This window comes from Gekko japonicus, unplaced genomic scaffold (assembly GCF_001447785.1).
Source record: "Gekko japonicus isolate JY-2015 unplaced genomic scaffold, Gekko_japonicus_V1.1 scaffold247, whole genome shotgun sequence".
Taxonomy (NCBI): domain Eukaryota; kingdom Metazoa; phylum Chordata; class Lepidosauria; order Squamata; family Gekkonidae; genus Gekko; species Gekko japonicus.
The window spans coordinates 836,721-853,823 of NW_015166427.1; the positions used below are offsets into that span (position 1 = coordinate 836,721).

The 17,103-nt window shown below is 40.6% G+C and overlaps 2 protein-coding genes across 4 annotated transcripts in view; one reads left to right on the plus strand and one right to left on the minus strand.

The window, feature by feature from the left end:
• Positions 1-11,135, minus strand: part of DCUN1D2 (defective in cullin neddylation 1 domain containing 2) — an 18,892-nt gene extending 7,757 nt beyond the window's left edge. The window contains exons 1-3 of one of the 3 annotated variants that reach the window (XM_015411769.1): positions 11,018-11,135; positions 8,670-8,886; positions 2,044-2,212 (exon numbers count right to left, since the gene is read on the minus strand). In XM_015411769.1, the coding sequence (XP_015267255.1) occupies positions 2,044-2,212; positions 8,670-8,844 (344 nt within the window). In that variant the 5' untranslated portion in view covers positions 8,845-8,886; positions 11,018-11,135. Of the gene's footprint in view, positions 1-2,043; positions 2,213-8,669; positions 8,887-9,324; positions 9,373-10,150; positions 10,206-11,017 lie in introns of those variants that run through there. The other 2 variants (XM_015411770.1, XM_015411768.1) reach the window with 2 other exon arrangements.
• Positions 11,136-13,176: 2,041 nt separating this feature from the next.
• TMCO3 (transmembrane and coiled-coil domains 3) overlaps positions 13,177-17,103 on the plus strand; it is a 28,301-nt gene continuing 24,374 nt past the window's right edge. The window contains 2 exon segments of the mRNA XM_015411772.1: positions 13,177-13,893; positions 16,591-16,770. Of these exon segments, the coding sequence (XP_015267258.1) occupies positions 13,372-13,893; positions 16,591-16,770 (702 nt within the window). The 5' untranslated portion in view covers positions 13,177-13,371.

Sequence of the window (17,103 nt, forward strand, 5' to 3'; positions counted from 1 at the left end):
GCCACAAGGGCCAGGTCCTTTTCAGTGGCAGCTCCTACCTGGTGGAATGAGCTCCCGGAAGAGATCAGGGCCCTGCGGGACCTTTTACGGTTCCGCAGGGCCTGCAAGACGGAGCTCTTCTGCCAGGCTTTTGAGTAGGAGCCGCCGCCGCCACCATCACCACCATCGTGCAACTGCAGAGCAGTTCCGCCGGGTTGGGCTGATTAGCCACCCGGAACATCTTGGCCCATGGCATCCCCCCCTTTTTTTGATCTCACGGTGATATACAATAGTGAGTGAGTATTTTAGTTGCTGATGTATCCTGTATGATGTGAATTTTTGTCTTAAGTGTTTAACCTGTTTTATTTTTATCGCACTTTGGTGCCTTAATTGTTTTAATCTTGTTGTATTTTATTGCACTGTTGTGCCTATGTAAGCTGCCCTGAGCCCGTGTGTGGGGAGGGTGGGGTATAAATGAAATGAAATAAAATAAAAATATGTATCCAGAAGAAATCCATCACTTCATGTGAGGAAGCAATGAAGTGGAGTTGTGTACTGAATGAACTGTCTCGACACTCCAAAGAATTGGTTCTACTAGTTTCATCATTCCAGGCAGCATCTTTGTAGAGCCCCTGATGTTGCCCAACTGTGACATAAAGGGCCTGTTGCACATCATTTGACCAGGATGTGTGTGCAACAAAAGTGGGCTCTGGTACTTGCCCTTCTCACAAGCTAACCAGTCTACAGTGGCAACTGTGCAGGGCATTGTATGCACAGGTAAACTGCTCTGAGTTAACAAACCTCCATGGCAGAAAGCCTGCAAACTTGTATATGGGCACTATTCCCCTTCCTTGTTCACACTGTGATGGGCTTTATATGGAAACAACTGAGCACCGATGAAACACTTTTTTGCGCGTGCGCGGGAGGGGGGGAACTATCACAAGTAATTTTATTTTTATTTTACACTCTGGATCTTCAAATATGATTTTAATGAAGTTTGATGCTATGATGGGCTGGATGTCAAAGGTACAGATAATCGTGACAAGATTTACTTTTAAGGTGAAATGCTCACAAACAACTCTCTCGAGTGCACAAAGAGGCAATGCCTGCATTTCAATACTGCTGAAGATGAACCAAGGAAATATTCATGCTATTCAGTTGCTAGACAAGCAATTCCCAGAACAGGCTGCCTGTTTCATCACCATTTTCATCTACTCTGGATTAAGTCAGATAAATTAGATTTCTAGAGAAACAAGAACAGAAAAGGTGACCCAGAGGCTTGGAAAGATACTCCAAATGAATTCAAAATGCTTATATATATACATGTATATATGAATGTTTGGTCTATTTACTTTGATTCAATCCACATATATGGATTGAATCAAAGTTAATGCATTTCAATACTGCTGAAGATGAATCAAGGAAATATTCATGCTATTCAGTTGCTAGACAATCAATTCCCAGAACAGGCTGCCTTTAACATCACCATTTTCATCTTCTCTGGATTAAGCCAGATAAATTAGATTTCAAGAGAAACAAGAACAGAAAAGGTGACCCAGAGGCTTGGAAAGATACTCCAAATGAATTCAAAATGCTTATATATATACATGTATATATGAATGTTTGGTCTATTTACTTTGATTCAATCCACATATATGGATTGAATCAAAGTTAACAGGTCAAACACAGTGACTGGGGAAACTGGACTGCCCTAGCTGTGAAAAGCTCCAAGATCTTTATGGATGTCCAAGAGTGTTTTTGTAATTTTTATTGAGACCGATCCCATGGTAAGCCACCATTGATTTTAAAAGTGTTACTGGCTGAAGGTGCTGTGGCAGTAAAGGCTACAAAGAAATCCTCCGATTCCCTTATACATAAATGATTTCTTGGATCACAGTTCAGTTCATCTGAACATAAGTTAAGGAGGGAAATACAAATCAAATAAGAGTTATCTATGTTCTACAAAGGCAGACCTTTCTACTCAGAAAGCCGCCTTGAACCAGCTTGTCCGGCAAGGCGGGATACAAGTTGAAATAATAAATAAATAAAGGCAGCCATACTCACCCCAATTCTGTCATGCCATCTACAAATTCCTTCTTACTGAATTCACACTGAGTGGCTGCCCTGAATTTCCATGCTATGACCAAAACGCTGATACTGGCAGGGTCCAAGCTTAAATCATCACAAAACTGCTGAATACCATCAATGCCAATTTTATTTTCATCCTGCGGGTCTGTGTTTGGAAAAGAACAAAACAGAACGTTATGTTTTACATTAAGAACTTGCAGACCATACTTCAAAATTTCATTATCACAAATCATACTGCTCATCTATATTTTAGTCATAAAGTAAACTTTTTAAAAAATTCAAACTTTTGATTTATCTCCATAAAAGTCAAGTCCTAAATAGATAATTAGAGATCACCTGATGAGCCTGAGCATACATAAAATGACATCTTTTTGTAAATTACTGATCTTCAGCATTACAGGAAAAATATATTTTAAACCAACACTGTGTCATGTATGGCTAACTGTGCCTCTACCCTGCCCCCACACTTGCAGTCCCCAGAAAATTCCAGACACACTGTTTGGGGCTCTTTTCCGTATCTCTGTAGGCCTTCCCAAGCCCTGCAAAAATGAGAGTGGGATGAAGGACTGCCTGCATCATGAAATCGATACAGGTGGGTAGCCATGTTGGTCTGAAGTAAAGGTGCTTCTGGACTCAAACTTTGTTCTGCATCATGAAATGTATTGCTCTTCCTTTCTCTGTATACAGAGGAGCATAGTGGAGTGGGCACTACTTTTCCCAGCCTGCTGCAGATAAGTGGCAGGTACTGCAAAACTTATCTGTTTCTAAGACTGCACATGAATTGCTGAGAAACCAAATGCCTTGTGTGGTGTTATCACTAAACAGTGAGACAGCGATAAGTCTGAGGGGGTGGAGAGGACAGGAATAGACCACAGATGAGACTAAAGAAAACAGAGGGCAGACTGCAAACGTGATGATGTAGAAAAGAAAGCTAGGAGTTGCACAGAAGGGAAGGGTTGAAGAGAGTGTTACAGGATAAGAAACAGAGAGAGATACCTGAGAGACGAAGCACAGAGATATCGTTGGAGAAAGAGAATAAAAGGTCTAGAGACCAGTCTGAAAAAGAAGACTGAGAATACAATAAAGTGGGGGGGGGGAGTGAGGATTAACAGAGAGAAGCCCATGCTGGGGTAGTAAGAGAATGATATTGGGCGAACAGTTTTGAACGAAGTTAACAGAGATTTAAAAAGAAAACACCAAGTTATCTGCAGTTATGCCTTGTTATGGCCCACTTGATTTAGTAAAAAAATGGTTCTCAGAATAATTTGTTGTGCAACCCTGTTTTAAAGAATCAGCAGTATAGCTCTAACCTTCTGCTTAAGCAGCCTTCCTCCAACAGAAGAACCATTAAAGTTAGGGTGAGGGAAGGATTCAAACTCTGCCCTGTGGAGTGGCAATATAAGGATAGGATCCATTCCAGTATATCTAATATTAAACCTAACAGACAGATTCCTATAGGAAAGCAGTACAGTGTGACACACATACCCCTTAGACAAACTAAGGGTTTTCATACTCAGGGGATTTTTCCAAGTATGCACAAAGCATAACTTTTTGGTTATAGATGTACTGCTAACGGAATGCTCTAATGTATCTAAAAACAATGTTCAAAAAAGAAATTCAACAGCACCTGGGGTCAAGTCATTAAGCATTAGTGGCAAAAAAAATCACAAGATGTGATGTAACAGTATTTTCAGGCAAGTATGCCAGCTCAGAGACTTAGAAAAGGGAATTCATGGACCGCCCTTCACTCCACTTAATCCAGTGGCAAAATTCTTGGTTTAATTAGGAATACATCTATAACAGTTACCATCCAAAAGAACCATCTTTAATGCAAGAAAGACCCCAAACACGGACTGTTTTCAGTGCCTACTATATTTATTCAGGAAACAATATTAGATCTTAAAATAGCATATTACTACCAACTTCCTTAGGGAAAGGTCAGCCTGAGTGTTTTGTGTAGCAAAAAAATAGGAGGCTACAGAATTCAACATAATGAATTTATTCCACATGCCACAACAACTTAGTCATAACATCAACAAGTTTATCTTCCCTTTTTTTCCTTAAGAATTATCACAAAATTTGAAGTAATATCCTCCAAATGGTACATTTGCATTTTTACTGTACAGATAACCTGCAAATGTTAAAGTGGTGGAAAGTGCTGTCAAGTCACAGCTGACTTATGGCGACCCTGTAGGGTTTTCTAGGCAAGAGACGTTCAGAGGTGGTTTGCCACTGCCTGCCTTTGCGTCACGACCCTGGTAGTCCCTGGTGGTCTCCCAACCAAATACTAGCCAAGGCCTAGCCTTGCTTAGCTTCCAAGATCTGAAAAGAGCAGGCTAGCCTGGGCTATCCAGGTTAGGGGTGAAGCACTTTAGTGACATCTCAAACATTGATGCTTGTTGTATTTTACACTGATCTGTTAGGAAGTATTTTCACCACGATCAGCTATTTGTGTTCTCCATAACCATAATAAAGATAAGCTTTTTCATCTACCTGACTGCCAGGGACCTAGGGGATGTTTGGCATATTCCTAGCAAGCATGCCAGGGACCTAGGGGATGTTTGGCATATTCCTAACAAGCAATGAGACATAATCGTGTACACAAGGAGAACAGATGTTCTGTTTTTAATAATATGGATCAATCTGCCCTCCATCCCTTTCCCCAACATCCTGCCCTTGGAGCATTTATGCACACGAGACATCCTTTCTCTTCTTAATGACCCTCTTAATCTGTAGAATAACTGTTAATCTTAAATTCACTTCAATACTAATAAAACTGTTATGGCATGTCTTCTATTAGAGCAGCCAGGTGATTAAAGTACTTAATTAATTCACTTTTCTTTTAACTGATGAAATGTAAGCAGATTTGAACTTTACCAAAAGGGCAGCAGATATTTTTGAGACAGAGGATAAAATAATCTACATCTTACCAAATTATCACTCATTGTTATAAAGGGAAGTTAATCTTTAGTATATCTTTTTGTTACCTATTATAGGAGCATACCAGAGCATACCAATCTCACCGATTAGCAAGGATTCACCAATACCATGACCGTAAGTTTAACAATGACAAACAGAAATTGTGTCCAGTAACACTCCATTACATTAGACAAAAACAGCCTAATAAAATAACGTGCCCCATAACATGCAATCTCACCAATTAGCAAGGATTCACCAATACCATGACCATAAATTTAACAATGGCAAACAGACATTGTGTCCAGTAACACTCCATTACATTAGTAGTTTTCAAAAAGCTGTTAGGATCACAGGGAAGTTGTGTCTCTTTCAAAAGGAAGCCAGTATGAATTCTGTGCTGGGAAAGAGCATCACAGTAAAAGGCTGGAGGCAGGTGGACTGTTACAAACGTACACATTCCCTGTCTGCCACTCTTCCCCTTTTGGAATAGGAAGCAAGGAACTGAGTCTCACAGGCAAACAAGCGTATCATTTTTGTAGACTCCTGTTTATTAGTCAGCTAAAATGCTATTAAATTCAACAATTTAAACTTCTTTGCCCTAGGGCTGATTAGTACCTTTAAAAAAGGTACTGGTCTCCACTGTGCTATTTACTTATCAATAACAAGGAACAGCTATTTGCTAGCAATATTACACTCCTAAGTAAATTTACAAGTGTCAATGAAATCTACATTGCTCTGAGTGCTGCTTTGGTAGTGGACAAGCAATATAGACATGAGAAGTGTGACGAGAAGTATAACCAAAGAGAAAATAACTAGGAATACATAGACAAGAATTTTATGGGGGGATGTTTATGAATCAGATCTTGTATGCTTAGTCTGAAGCAGCATCTTCAGGGCTGAATGGTCTCACTATGATAGAGTTTCTCTCTCTGACATTGTGTGTGTATACATTCATATACATATATGTGTGTACACATTTATATGTGTATACATATAAAAAAACCACACACACTGCACCACAAAACTACATCCAAACTTATGCATGTGAAACATACTCGTGATCCTACATAAAATATCACAGGGGATTTAAAGGCAGTTATCAATTTATCTTGATAAATTCACCACTGTGTGTGTATACATTCATATACATATATATGTATGTGTGTACACATTTATATGTGTATACATATAAATAAAAACACACACTGCACCACAAAACTACACCCAAACTTATGCATGTGAAACGTACTCGTGATCCTACATAAAATACCACGGGGGATTTAAAGGAAGTTATCAATTTATCTTGATAAATTCACCATTTATCTATCATGTCTCTAGAAGGCAGAAGCCCAAGAATGGCAAAGATTATAATAACTTTGGAAAAGGACAAAGATACCCATTAGCCATTTATAACCAGTGAATAAAATAGGATCCAGAAGAGATTTCTCAAGTACTTTACGACAACTTGTAACAAAAATAGCAAGGAGACAATGACAGCAGAAAATCTTGTAGATTTGGAATTTTAGAGAATGATGACTACTAAAACCACTAAAATGCAAACAATTTAACGTTAGCAAACAGATGAGAGATTTCTCAAGTATTTTACGATAACTTGTAACAAAAGCAGAAAAGACACAATGACAGCGAAAAATCTTGTAGATTTGGAATTTTAGAGGATGACCACTAAAACCACTAAGATGCAAACAATTTAACGTTAGCAAACAGATTAACAATTAGACACGAAGAAGCAAGCAGGTGCATTGCACTGTTTAATTTTTTTTTCTATCCAATGCATGCTCAGAGTCCTGGATTACTGACACTAGCTTGCATCTAATGACAACCTTGAGCAAGAAGTGTGCAACAGGGGTAGTCAGCCCCCCACCCATACTACTTCTGTAGCCCAGTAGATCCCCGAGCATTGGGTACAATGTTAGGGTCTGCAGTGTGAGAGAAAGTAAGAATGGAAGATTAACTCACTTGTCAAGTTAACATCAGTCTCAAAATACCGATATCATTTAACTTTACATTCCATGTTTAAATAAAAGCAGTTTACCAGTGAAAGAATAAGAATGGAAGATAACTCACCTGTCAAGTTAACATCAGTCTCAAAATACCATTATCATTTAACTTTACATTCCATATTTAAATAAAAGCAGTTTACCAGTGAAAGAACTGCACGTCTAATTGGGACAAATTAAGCATATTCTCCACTGCTTCTGTAGATACCAAGCATTTAGAAGAAATAGAACTATTTGCCCTTAAAGTGGTTTAATCCTCAATTCATTTTAAATATGTATTATACATAAATACCCTAATCATACACGATTCAGTAACACATGCAAAGAAAACTTATTTCTGGAAAAAGATCACCCATGCTGGATTGGGGTATTGGTCATGCCGCACAAGAAAAATGAAAAACACCCCCTCCCCTGGCATTCAGCACCTGGGATAAAGCAATGGCCATAGGTTAAGCAGGCAAGACCCTCATGCCCAGCAGCATGTACCTAGCTCAAGTCAATAAATAAAAGCCTATGAATCCAGGAAGGAATCTTTTGTGCAGGGAAGGAATGTATAAGCAGACAGTTCTGAGTATTTATATTTGTGAACTAAATATTTGTTACATTACTAGTTCTTAACGTCCTTCATGCCAATTTCCTGCTTAATTTTTTATTTTAAAAGCGCTGCAGGTAATTTTTCCCCTTCGTCAATGATTTATTAGCTATCTCAAGCTACAGACAATCATTTTTGTTGTAGTGTATGGGCACAGAGATGGAACCAAGAATGTTGTTTTTAAGTTCTTGGAATAGAATTTTTAGTTCAAATTCCTATGAAAGAATCAGTACACCTTTCTGTATACACTGGAACTTACAAAGCAAATCCACAGAACAGAATTTAGACTCATGCCTTGATATAACTAAATATATCCACAATGAGATACCTTGCTAGACCAAGAATCATAGGCATAAATGAGATAAACATCCAATCACACAGGTGACAATATACACGACATATCTGCACAGGTTTCAACTATATTTGCACTTGGGTACATATTAGTATCCCAGTGCAGGTGGTAAGGCATCCAAGAGCACACTCCACTGAAAGCAATGCAGGGGGAGGGGAAGACACAGCATCAGTATTTGGATGCTCATTTGATTTATGCCCATAGTTCTTGGTACAGCAACAGATCTGCACATGTAGGTGTATCACAGGGCCACAGTTTAACTGTAAAATTTTAATACCTTCAATTCAAGTCTTATGTGTAAGGAATCAAATGCTGTAAAGTACACATATTAGAGATATTATGTTTCACATATACAAACAGTTAAATGGTTAGCGTTTCTTCTTAGCAGCAGTGCATTGTCTGCTGTTCATACTGTTTTAAAATTAAAAAATGAAATCACTCGATATAGAATGCTGTTAGAGGGAACAGAAAAAAAAACCCCAGCTTCACACTTTAGAGGTTTTGTTTGCTACAGAAATATATAGATAGATCATTAAAACAGAATATTATGTTTATAGCTTGGGACTTCGAATGCTTACTTAGAAGTAACTTCCACAGGATTCAATGGGGCTTGCTTCTCAGTAAGCATGCTCAGGACTGAAACCCTTTTTCTCTTCCTTCTGGTGGTCTAAATTGAAGTAGAAATCAAGTTCAAAAGAAAAAGTGAAAAAATAAACCTTACCTTTGTACCTGTTATACAATTGTTCTAATTTCTTTCTGTCTATTGAATTTTTCATGGATTCTTTGTAGTACAAGTCTGGGTTCTGGAAGTAGTTGTCTGTTGCCACTTCTAGTTTCCACTCATTCTGCATTAAGCAGTATATAGCAGTCCTTTCACCAGCCTGGGTAAATGCCATAAACTGGCGGACCTTGTCCTTCTGAGACGATTTAAGTTTATGCTTTGGGATGCAAAAGAAGCAGGAAAGCCAATGAAGCTAATCCAGAAGTTTGTTTCAGAATTCTACTACAATAGCCTATCTTTAAAAAGGATTTAGTTCTTCTGCTGAGTGACAATTTTCACTTTAGAACAACAAAGAAATCCTTGTTCTTCTGTAATTAGTGACAGTACTTTCTTCTGAAAACTGAAATAACAGCATCTATAGGTACATTTTAATTTTTAAAAAATCCAAAAACAAATTTCAGTCTTAAGCTTTATATCCCTTGTTGTACCAGTGGCTTCCAACATAAAAGTACCTAAATTCTTCACATTTTAATTAAAGGTACAGAGCTTATATTTATTAAAAGGCAAAAGTACTGTAATAAACAAATGAGATTGGTATAAAAATAAAGCTCTGCCCTTAAAAACACAATACATTCAAAGTTTTGAAAATATTTACATTGAATACATGTGAGGATGCAGCAGAGAACATTTTCAGAAGGCGGCACTTAATCCAACTTGTCTTTGGTTACAAAACAAAAAAGAAAATATGAAGTCACTTTAGATGTCCATTCCATCTGTTTAAATATTTCAGTTACATTTCAGTACTACCTACATGACCCTATAATACCTTGTGATTTTTATTTTGATGTGTTATTTAGGGACATCACTTATGATGGAGTTTCCTATACAAAAGTCACTTTTAGTTTAATAAATTGCATGAATTTGCTACGTAACTTATTCCACATGATAAGCTACATCTGGACTTTCAGATTTTCCAGTTAGGACATCTGTATGAACTGATCCTTACAGCTACTTCACTGAAGATGAAACTCTTGGCAAACATAAACTCATGTTTCCAGTTACAAATCAAACATTTACGGCTAGGCCAAATTTCTTGCTGCTCCTTTGCTGATTTTAATTCATAATCCACTTTTCACTGATAGGGTACGTGGAAAAGACTTCCTGTATTAATGCTTCTACAGGCAAATTGTATGTGTATATACACACATGCATATACAGTTTCAAATCATCAATAGTTTACTAATGAATGACAACTGCCAACTCCAAAACCAGGGCAGACAAGCCAGTTCCTTCTGCCTCCAATTTTAAATCCTCACTTAAATGTTGATTCCTCTATGAGAAGGTGCTCATTTCGACTCAGCGAGAGAATGGGGAAACAGTTCAACAGCGCCAGCGGGGGAACCAGAAAGGAGTGTGGAAGCGATCTGGCCCTAGCCAGACCTCTGTGATGTGAAAGGAAAAGCCTTGTTGGACAAACACACCCGTACACCTGCAGCTCTGGGGCAGCGACAAATCAACCTTCTCCAGTTCTCCACAGAACAGGTCGCGGCTTCTCAGGAAGCCAACAAGGCTGGCAATTATTAGGTTTTTTTTTCATAAGCGTTAAAAGTCTTGGGGTTAATCTGTAAACAAGCAGGAGGGACAACAACAGCGCGGGGGGCCAAGAAACGCGTGTGGAAGGGGGAAAGAGAGGTCAGGCTCCAGCAGCAACCTGCCAGCTTCTCCCCTGCCCAAAAAAGGGAAAGGTACGTGTCGGTGCCGAGAGTTAGCCCCCGTCCTACTGCCGCCGCCGCCGCCACTACGAGCCTGTGCGTGGTCCCAAAAATACCAACACGCAGGGGGGGAGAGAGACGAGAGACAACCTCCCACTCCCACGCTCTTCCTCACGGGAGGCAGGACCGGGGGAGGAAGGAGAAGGGGAATGAAATCTTTGGGCCTCTCTTTCCCGCGCGGGATGTTTTCGTCCGCGGTCCCGCTCGGCTCCCTCACGACCTTCCTTCCTTCATCCACCGGTGTGTGTGTGTGTGTGTGGGGGGGTACACGGGATTTGAGGAGGGGTGCGAGAGAGGGGGGGAAGAAGGGAAGGTCGCTGCTCTGCTTTTTGCTTTGAGGCGGAGGCTATCCCAGCCTCTCTTCTCTCTCTCTCCACCTCCCCCGCCCCCAGGAGGAGCTTTCTCCGCTTCCTATCTAACAACACACGGAGGAGGGGGGGGGGTATCACAACCGGTGCAGTTGCTCTCTCGCTCTCCCCCCTCCTCCTCCCGCCCTCACCCGACCTTGCCCCCCTCCCATTCCATTCTCCTCAACCGCCTGCCATCCTCCGGCTCTAACGTCAAGAAACCTCGTACTCCGCTCTTTTCCTCCCGCCACTCCGGCGCTTAGGTGAAGTTTAGTTTTTTCCTGTACCGCCAACTCCGGCTCAGAGGCAGAGCGCCGGGGGAATCAACAAGGCCCAACGAGAGAGGGAAAGAAGGGATGAGGAACTACATTACCCATGGTACACTCCGCCGCAAACTAGACGGCGCCTTTTCCCAACTATCCTTCCCCACAATGCATCGCGAAGCAGGGAGCCGGGCCGGGGGGGGGGGGGGGCGGGTTTCACGGCTGGACGGAGCACCGAGTTCAGAGGAAAGGGAACTACATTTCCCATAAGGCTCGGTAGAAGGGCGGGTGAAGTAGGAAGCTGTTTTGATGCGCACTGTGCGTATATACAGTCCTCCTCCACGGTGCGTTTCGATGGGAGGTGACCGAAGAGCTGAGGCTGTGGTAAATATTTGTCTTGGGTTGGCGAGGTGACTGGCTGGCCGGCATTTAAAGGAGCCGTAGCCTTTATTTTGGTTGGGCGGGGGAGTACGCCTGCCTCTCCTTCAGGAGGGAGGGCAGGGAAGGAGATGCGCTGAGAAGGGGGACGTGGCTCTCGCTTTGCGGGCCGGCGATGCCTGATCTGTCGTTGGTCCTTCCCGTGCAGGTGAGTGGGCTGTGAGACCAGAGCTTTGGATTTTCCTATTGGCCTGGACAATCCAGGCAGGAGGTGGATGTCTGATGCAGGAAGAAACGTAGTAAAATCGGTCTGTTTCCGAAAGTGGTCTCCTCACAGCTGAATTGAGATACTGGCAACAAAACACTTTTGTTTAGCAGAAGGTTGAAACGTGGGAAGGCTGCGTTCCTCGGCGTGCTTCATGAGCTCTTTGGGACGTGCTTCAGAGGAAGCATGCACAGGAATGGGCCGCATTCAGGTCCTCCACAACCTTTAAATAGTTGTTGGGTTATGAAAAAATGAAAATAAACAGGGGGGGAAATAGTTGGTGGGTGACCTTTGCTTATTCTAACTGAACTATTTTTATTAGGTCTTGCAAGTGATGGAGTTAGCTATAGCTCATGAAAGCTTACACTGGAATACATTTTGTTACGCTTTAAGGTGTCCCTGGACTTCTGGTTTATTTAGCCTTTCAAGCAGGGGGGTCTCCTGCCCTGCCTCCCTTTCAGTGCAGACTTATGAATGGGGGATTTTAAATCTGTGTCAAGGATTGTGAGTTAACTTTTAGGATAAAACGGTATGGTCCTGTGTGTGAATGTGTGTGTACCTTTGCCCCTCCCTGTTTTCCGCTTCGCTGCCTTTTGACTATTGTAGGACAAGTGTGTTGGATTCTCTCCCACATTACCTTGTCCCTTCTCCTCATGACCTCATCTGTGTTTCCTTTCAAAAACAGTCAGTATTTTCTAGCTTTTGTACATATTTTTAAGTGTGTATGGACACAATTCTGAATCCCCTTTTTTCTCTTTTAAGAAAAGACACCCCAGATATCCGGTTCAGGTGTGGCCCAGTTTGTGTGCTTTAACCAATGGGCTAATAAGATGTGTGTGAATCCCTATCAAAGCTATGATAATTATTAGAAAATGAAAGTATTAAGGATAATTATGAAATTGTTTTGTGAGGACTGGTAATTTAAACAAAGCTCCTACAAGATAATTGAAGTTGCAAGTAAACAAACAAACAAACACCTTTATTGGCATAAAATATTAAACAGTTGCCATAGGGTAAAACAATCCTATAAAATTTGTGAAAAATAGATAACTTCTAAGATTATTGAAGTTGTGATCTGTCTTTTTAAAAAAATCATTCTATTGCTAAGTGACATTTTTAAATTAACGCAGCTCATTTAGTGCTCCTTTTCTTGAAATTTTCTCCATCATCTATTAGACCACAAGATCCTTGGATTAGCCTTATGTGAGAATATGTACAGCAAGGGGTATGAGCTATTAAGAATGTGTGCGTATTTAAAAATAAAAATGTAAATAACCTATTTTTATTGTTTTAAAATGTAGGATTGAGATCATCAGTGATTCATTGTCAACCTAAGAAGATCAAGCTACCATTCCACAAGATAATTTTAATTAAGAAGCATTTGATAATTATCCAAGAGAGAAACAATAGAATAGAATAGTTTCAGTACAGCGAAACTTTCCAATTTGATAGATGCTAGTTAATGCTATGTTTTGGAAAAAAATCCGACAAGGAACTAACACTACATTGCTAATGCAGAGGAATTTAACACTGAACAAAGGAGACTGTGCCATGTTTACCCTCTTTTGTCTTCATACGTTTTGGGGATTTGAATCCATATTTGATTCAGTGGTTCCAAAGTATACAACGATTGATAGCTAATTTTTATTAACTAATCACACTGCATGTTTATCTGAAATGCGAAAAGCATATGACAGAGAGTTTAGGATAACTTTTGAGTGCTTTCCTATAATTGGTAATAAAAGCTGGACAATGAGAGTAGCTGGATATATTTTCTTATGGGTGTTGGCTTCATTGCTGTGCTGTCAATTAATAACTTCTGCAGAACATGAGGATATAGTGAAGCATGCAATAAAGCTACATCGTGGGAAAGGAGCTGCCACGACTCAGAGGAAGCAGTGGCTTGTAGAAAATTGCAGGAAGCTATCTGGCCTCCTTCGTCAAAAGAATGTGGTTCTCAACAAACTTAAAAGTGCAATAAGAGCAGTGGAAAAGGACTCCACGCTGTCACCTGAAGAGAGGACTTTTCAGGTCCACACATTTGAAATTTTCCAAAAGGAGCTGAACGAAAGTGAGAATTCAGTCTTTCAAGCAATCCATGGACTCCAAAGAGCTCTTCAAGGTGATTATAAAGATGTTGTGAACATGAAAGAAAGTAGTCAGCAACGATTGGAAGCCTTGAGAGAAGCTGCAATAAAGGTTGGTAGTCTCAATTTGTACAGAATGCTAAATTTCCAACTGTATTGAGTGGATGAATACCTTTTATCTGTCAGAAGACTAGACACTGGTTTTGGTGAACCGGACATCTATGTATGGTTGGCAAGCAGGATCATATTTTCTTCTACCTAGGAGAGTGCCACTAGTCCTAACCATGGGGTGACTAGACATCTATACAAAAATCCGAGGTATACTGACTTAAACCATGGGATGGCAATCCATCATTGTATCTTGCAATTAATTACTCAACGTTTAGCCTGTGTGCTTTGGATTTTTGTGTGTGTGTATGTGTGCAAAAAGTATTATGCAAATGAATTTCCTACTCATGGCTGTCTGGCACTAATATATTGTGGAGTGGGCTACTGTTGTCCTACTCTTACGTCACACATACACAATAAATGTGTGTGGAGTGGGGAATCAAACCTGGTCCTCCAGATTAGAGTCAGCCACTCTTAACCACTACACCAAACTGGCTCTCTAGTACTGATCTAGATGAGCCTGTGGCCTGATCTGCTTTGGCACTAGGGGTTTGAATGCTAAGAGCAACATTTGATAAAAAAGGGTATTTTTTATAGTAGCATTCTTTTTGTTTACTAATCAGGAAGGCAAAAAAGTATAGCAATTTGTCCATTCTGTTGCTTTACATTTGTCCTTACACAGAAAGCATTTAAAGAGCCTTATCTATCCATCTATATGAAGTATTAGCTTTGAAAATACCACTTAACACTATATGAAGATTAATCCCTTTGCAATCTTCAGAGCCTTTTTGCAAATCTGAATTTTTCATTCAGTCGTCTTATTAGCACTAGTAGAAAATTGCTGTGGCTAGAAACGTAGTAGAACTGGATTTATCGATTACAGCTGTGAAATGTAATGTAAGAAGAAGAAGAAGAGAAGAGATTGGATTTATACCCCACCCTTCACTACCCAAAGGTGTCTCAGAGTGGCTTACAAACTCCTTTTCCTTCCCCTCCCCACAACAGACACCCTGTGAGGTAGGTGGGGCTGAGAGAGCTCTGACAGAAACTGCTCTTTTTCAAGAACAGCTCTGACAAAACTACAGCTTGCCCAAGGTCATCCAGCCAGGTGCAAGTGGAGGAGTGGGGAATCAAACCTGGTTCTCCCAGGTTAGAGTCCGCGCACTTAACCACTACACCAAACAGGCTCTCAGTTACATTTTGTTTCAAAATTGTAATTGCAGGCAAATAGGGTTCTTGAAAGTAATGATCTTGGTGCCTGTGTTTGTGCCTGGCAGGCTCATGGTTGAAATTTCAAGCATCTTGGCTTCTTGAAGAGAAATATTTTTTTAAATTACAAATTCTGCTGTGTCTTTTTCTTTTTATATATTTGTGTCTGTACTTCTGTCTGTCTGAGGGTAGATTCTCTTATGTGTATTAGTAATAAGCAGCCCTGCCAACAGTAAGGAACTTGTCCTTCTTTTGTGAAGTGTGAGCTGCTTCTCCACTGTGTTCAATTGTTACCCACTCCTTTACTGAAGGAAGGTCTTGGGCAATGTCTACATTTTAGCTTGATCTCTCTGGGCCTTGCATGAATCCTGGCTGGCAGTGGTCAGGAGCCAATGTTACTATGGATGCTGTACTGACTCTTGCTGGGGTAGGTAGGTAAGGGGGAATGAGGCTTGTAAAGGTCATAAACACTGCTGCCATAGCAATCAGAGGTTTGTTACTCATTTTCTCATTTTTCAGCCTTGTTCCAACAGTCTGGATGTCAGATGTGGAAAGTGGAGAATTTCTAGAGCAGTAGGGAGAGAATCAAATGGAAAGAAATACTAACATCCTTGTATTCACAGTGATGATGTGTCCTGCTGATTCATCGGATTCCCTGGCAGTCATTAAAGTCACACGGTTGCCTTTCAGGCTTGGGAAATTCTTGGAGATGGGGGGGGGTAGTGCCTGGAGAAGCTAGATTTTTTTGGAGAAGGGAAGAGGCTAGGTAGGAGTATGATGTCTTAGAGACTGCCCTCCAAAGCTGTTGTTTCCTCCAGGAGAACTGATAAGTTGTAACTGGGGGAGAACTCCAGGCCCAGGTGGGGGTGGTGACCCTAATGATGGTACAAGCCTATGCAGAAGTTACTCCAGTAAACTAATTGAAATCATAAAATTGCACTGTGATTGTCCTTCGTGTCAACTATGGTCTCACAGCCTAGTCTACCTTATGGGATGGTAAAAAAGAATACATGTACGTAAACCACACTGAGCTCCCTGAGGAAAGGTAAAATAGCAATATATGGTTAATAAACAGTGGTAGCTGCTGGTGATGTATGTTCGTATTCTCCATCCATTTTATTGGTCCCTCCTTCTCAATTTAAGTTGCCTTTTAAAAATTGAAAACCGTTACTTCAGTTCTTTTGAGGTGTTATGTCTTCAAAGGGGTTCAAGGACAAGGGACAGCATGTAAGTAGTTAAGTTTTAGATATACTAAATAGAATGTCAATAATATTATTAATGTTACACAGTTTGTATTGTTTGGGATTCTCTGTATCAATTGTTTTATATTCATTTAATAGTAAAAACTAACTTTGCAAAGAACATTTGTTATGCATCTTGTGTCAAAAGTATGAACTTGTCTGATTTGTCAAGAAAGTTTCAGTAAAATGAAACAGTGACATTACGCTAGTGAACTTTGGAAAAAAAACTTAGAATCTTAAATTTCTAACAGGAAGAAACAGAATATATTGAACTTCTAGCAGCAGAAAAGCATCAAGTTGAAGCCCTGAAAAACATGCAGCATCAAAACAAGAGCCTGTCCATTCTTGATGAGATTCTTGAAGATGTTAGAAAAGCAGCTGATAGGCTGGAAGAGGAAATAGAAGAGCATGCCTTTGATGACAACAAGTCAGTAAGTTTACTGAGAGATGGATTTTGTGAGTTGTTTGGAAATCTATATATCTAATTTCCAACATGGCCCCCTGCGTGCGGATACTTATTTTCGCACATCGGGGGCACCTGGGGGGGAGGGAGATTTTTGTGCACACACGGGGCAGTCCCCAGGTGTGCACAAAAATCTGTAAACCCGAAAAAAATATTCGGGGGATACTTAAATCCCCCCAAAAGTGACAGAGCGTCCCCTGCGCATGCGCAGGGAACGCTCTACGAACTCCCTCGCCGTCACTTCGGAGCCGGGGGGATAGAGAGAAGCGAGGCCCGAGTGGCTTGCAGCCGCCACACGGGG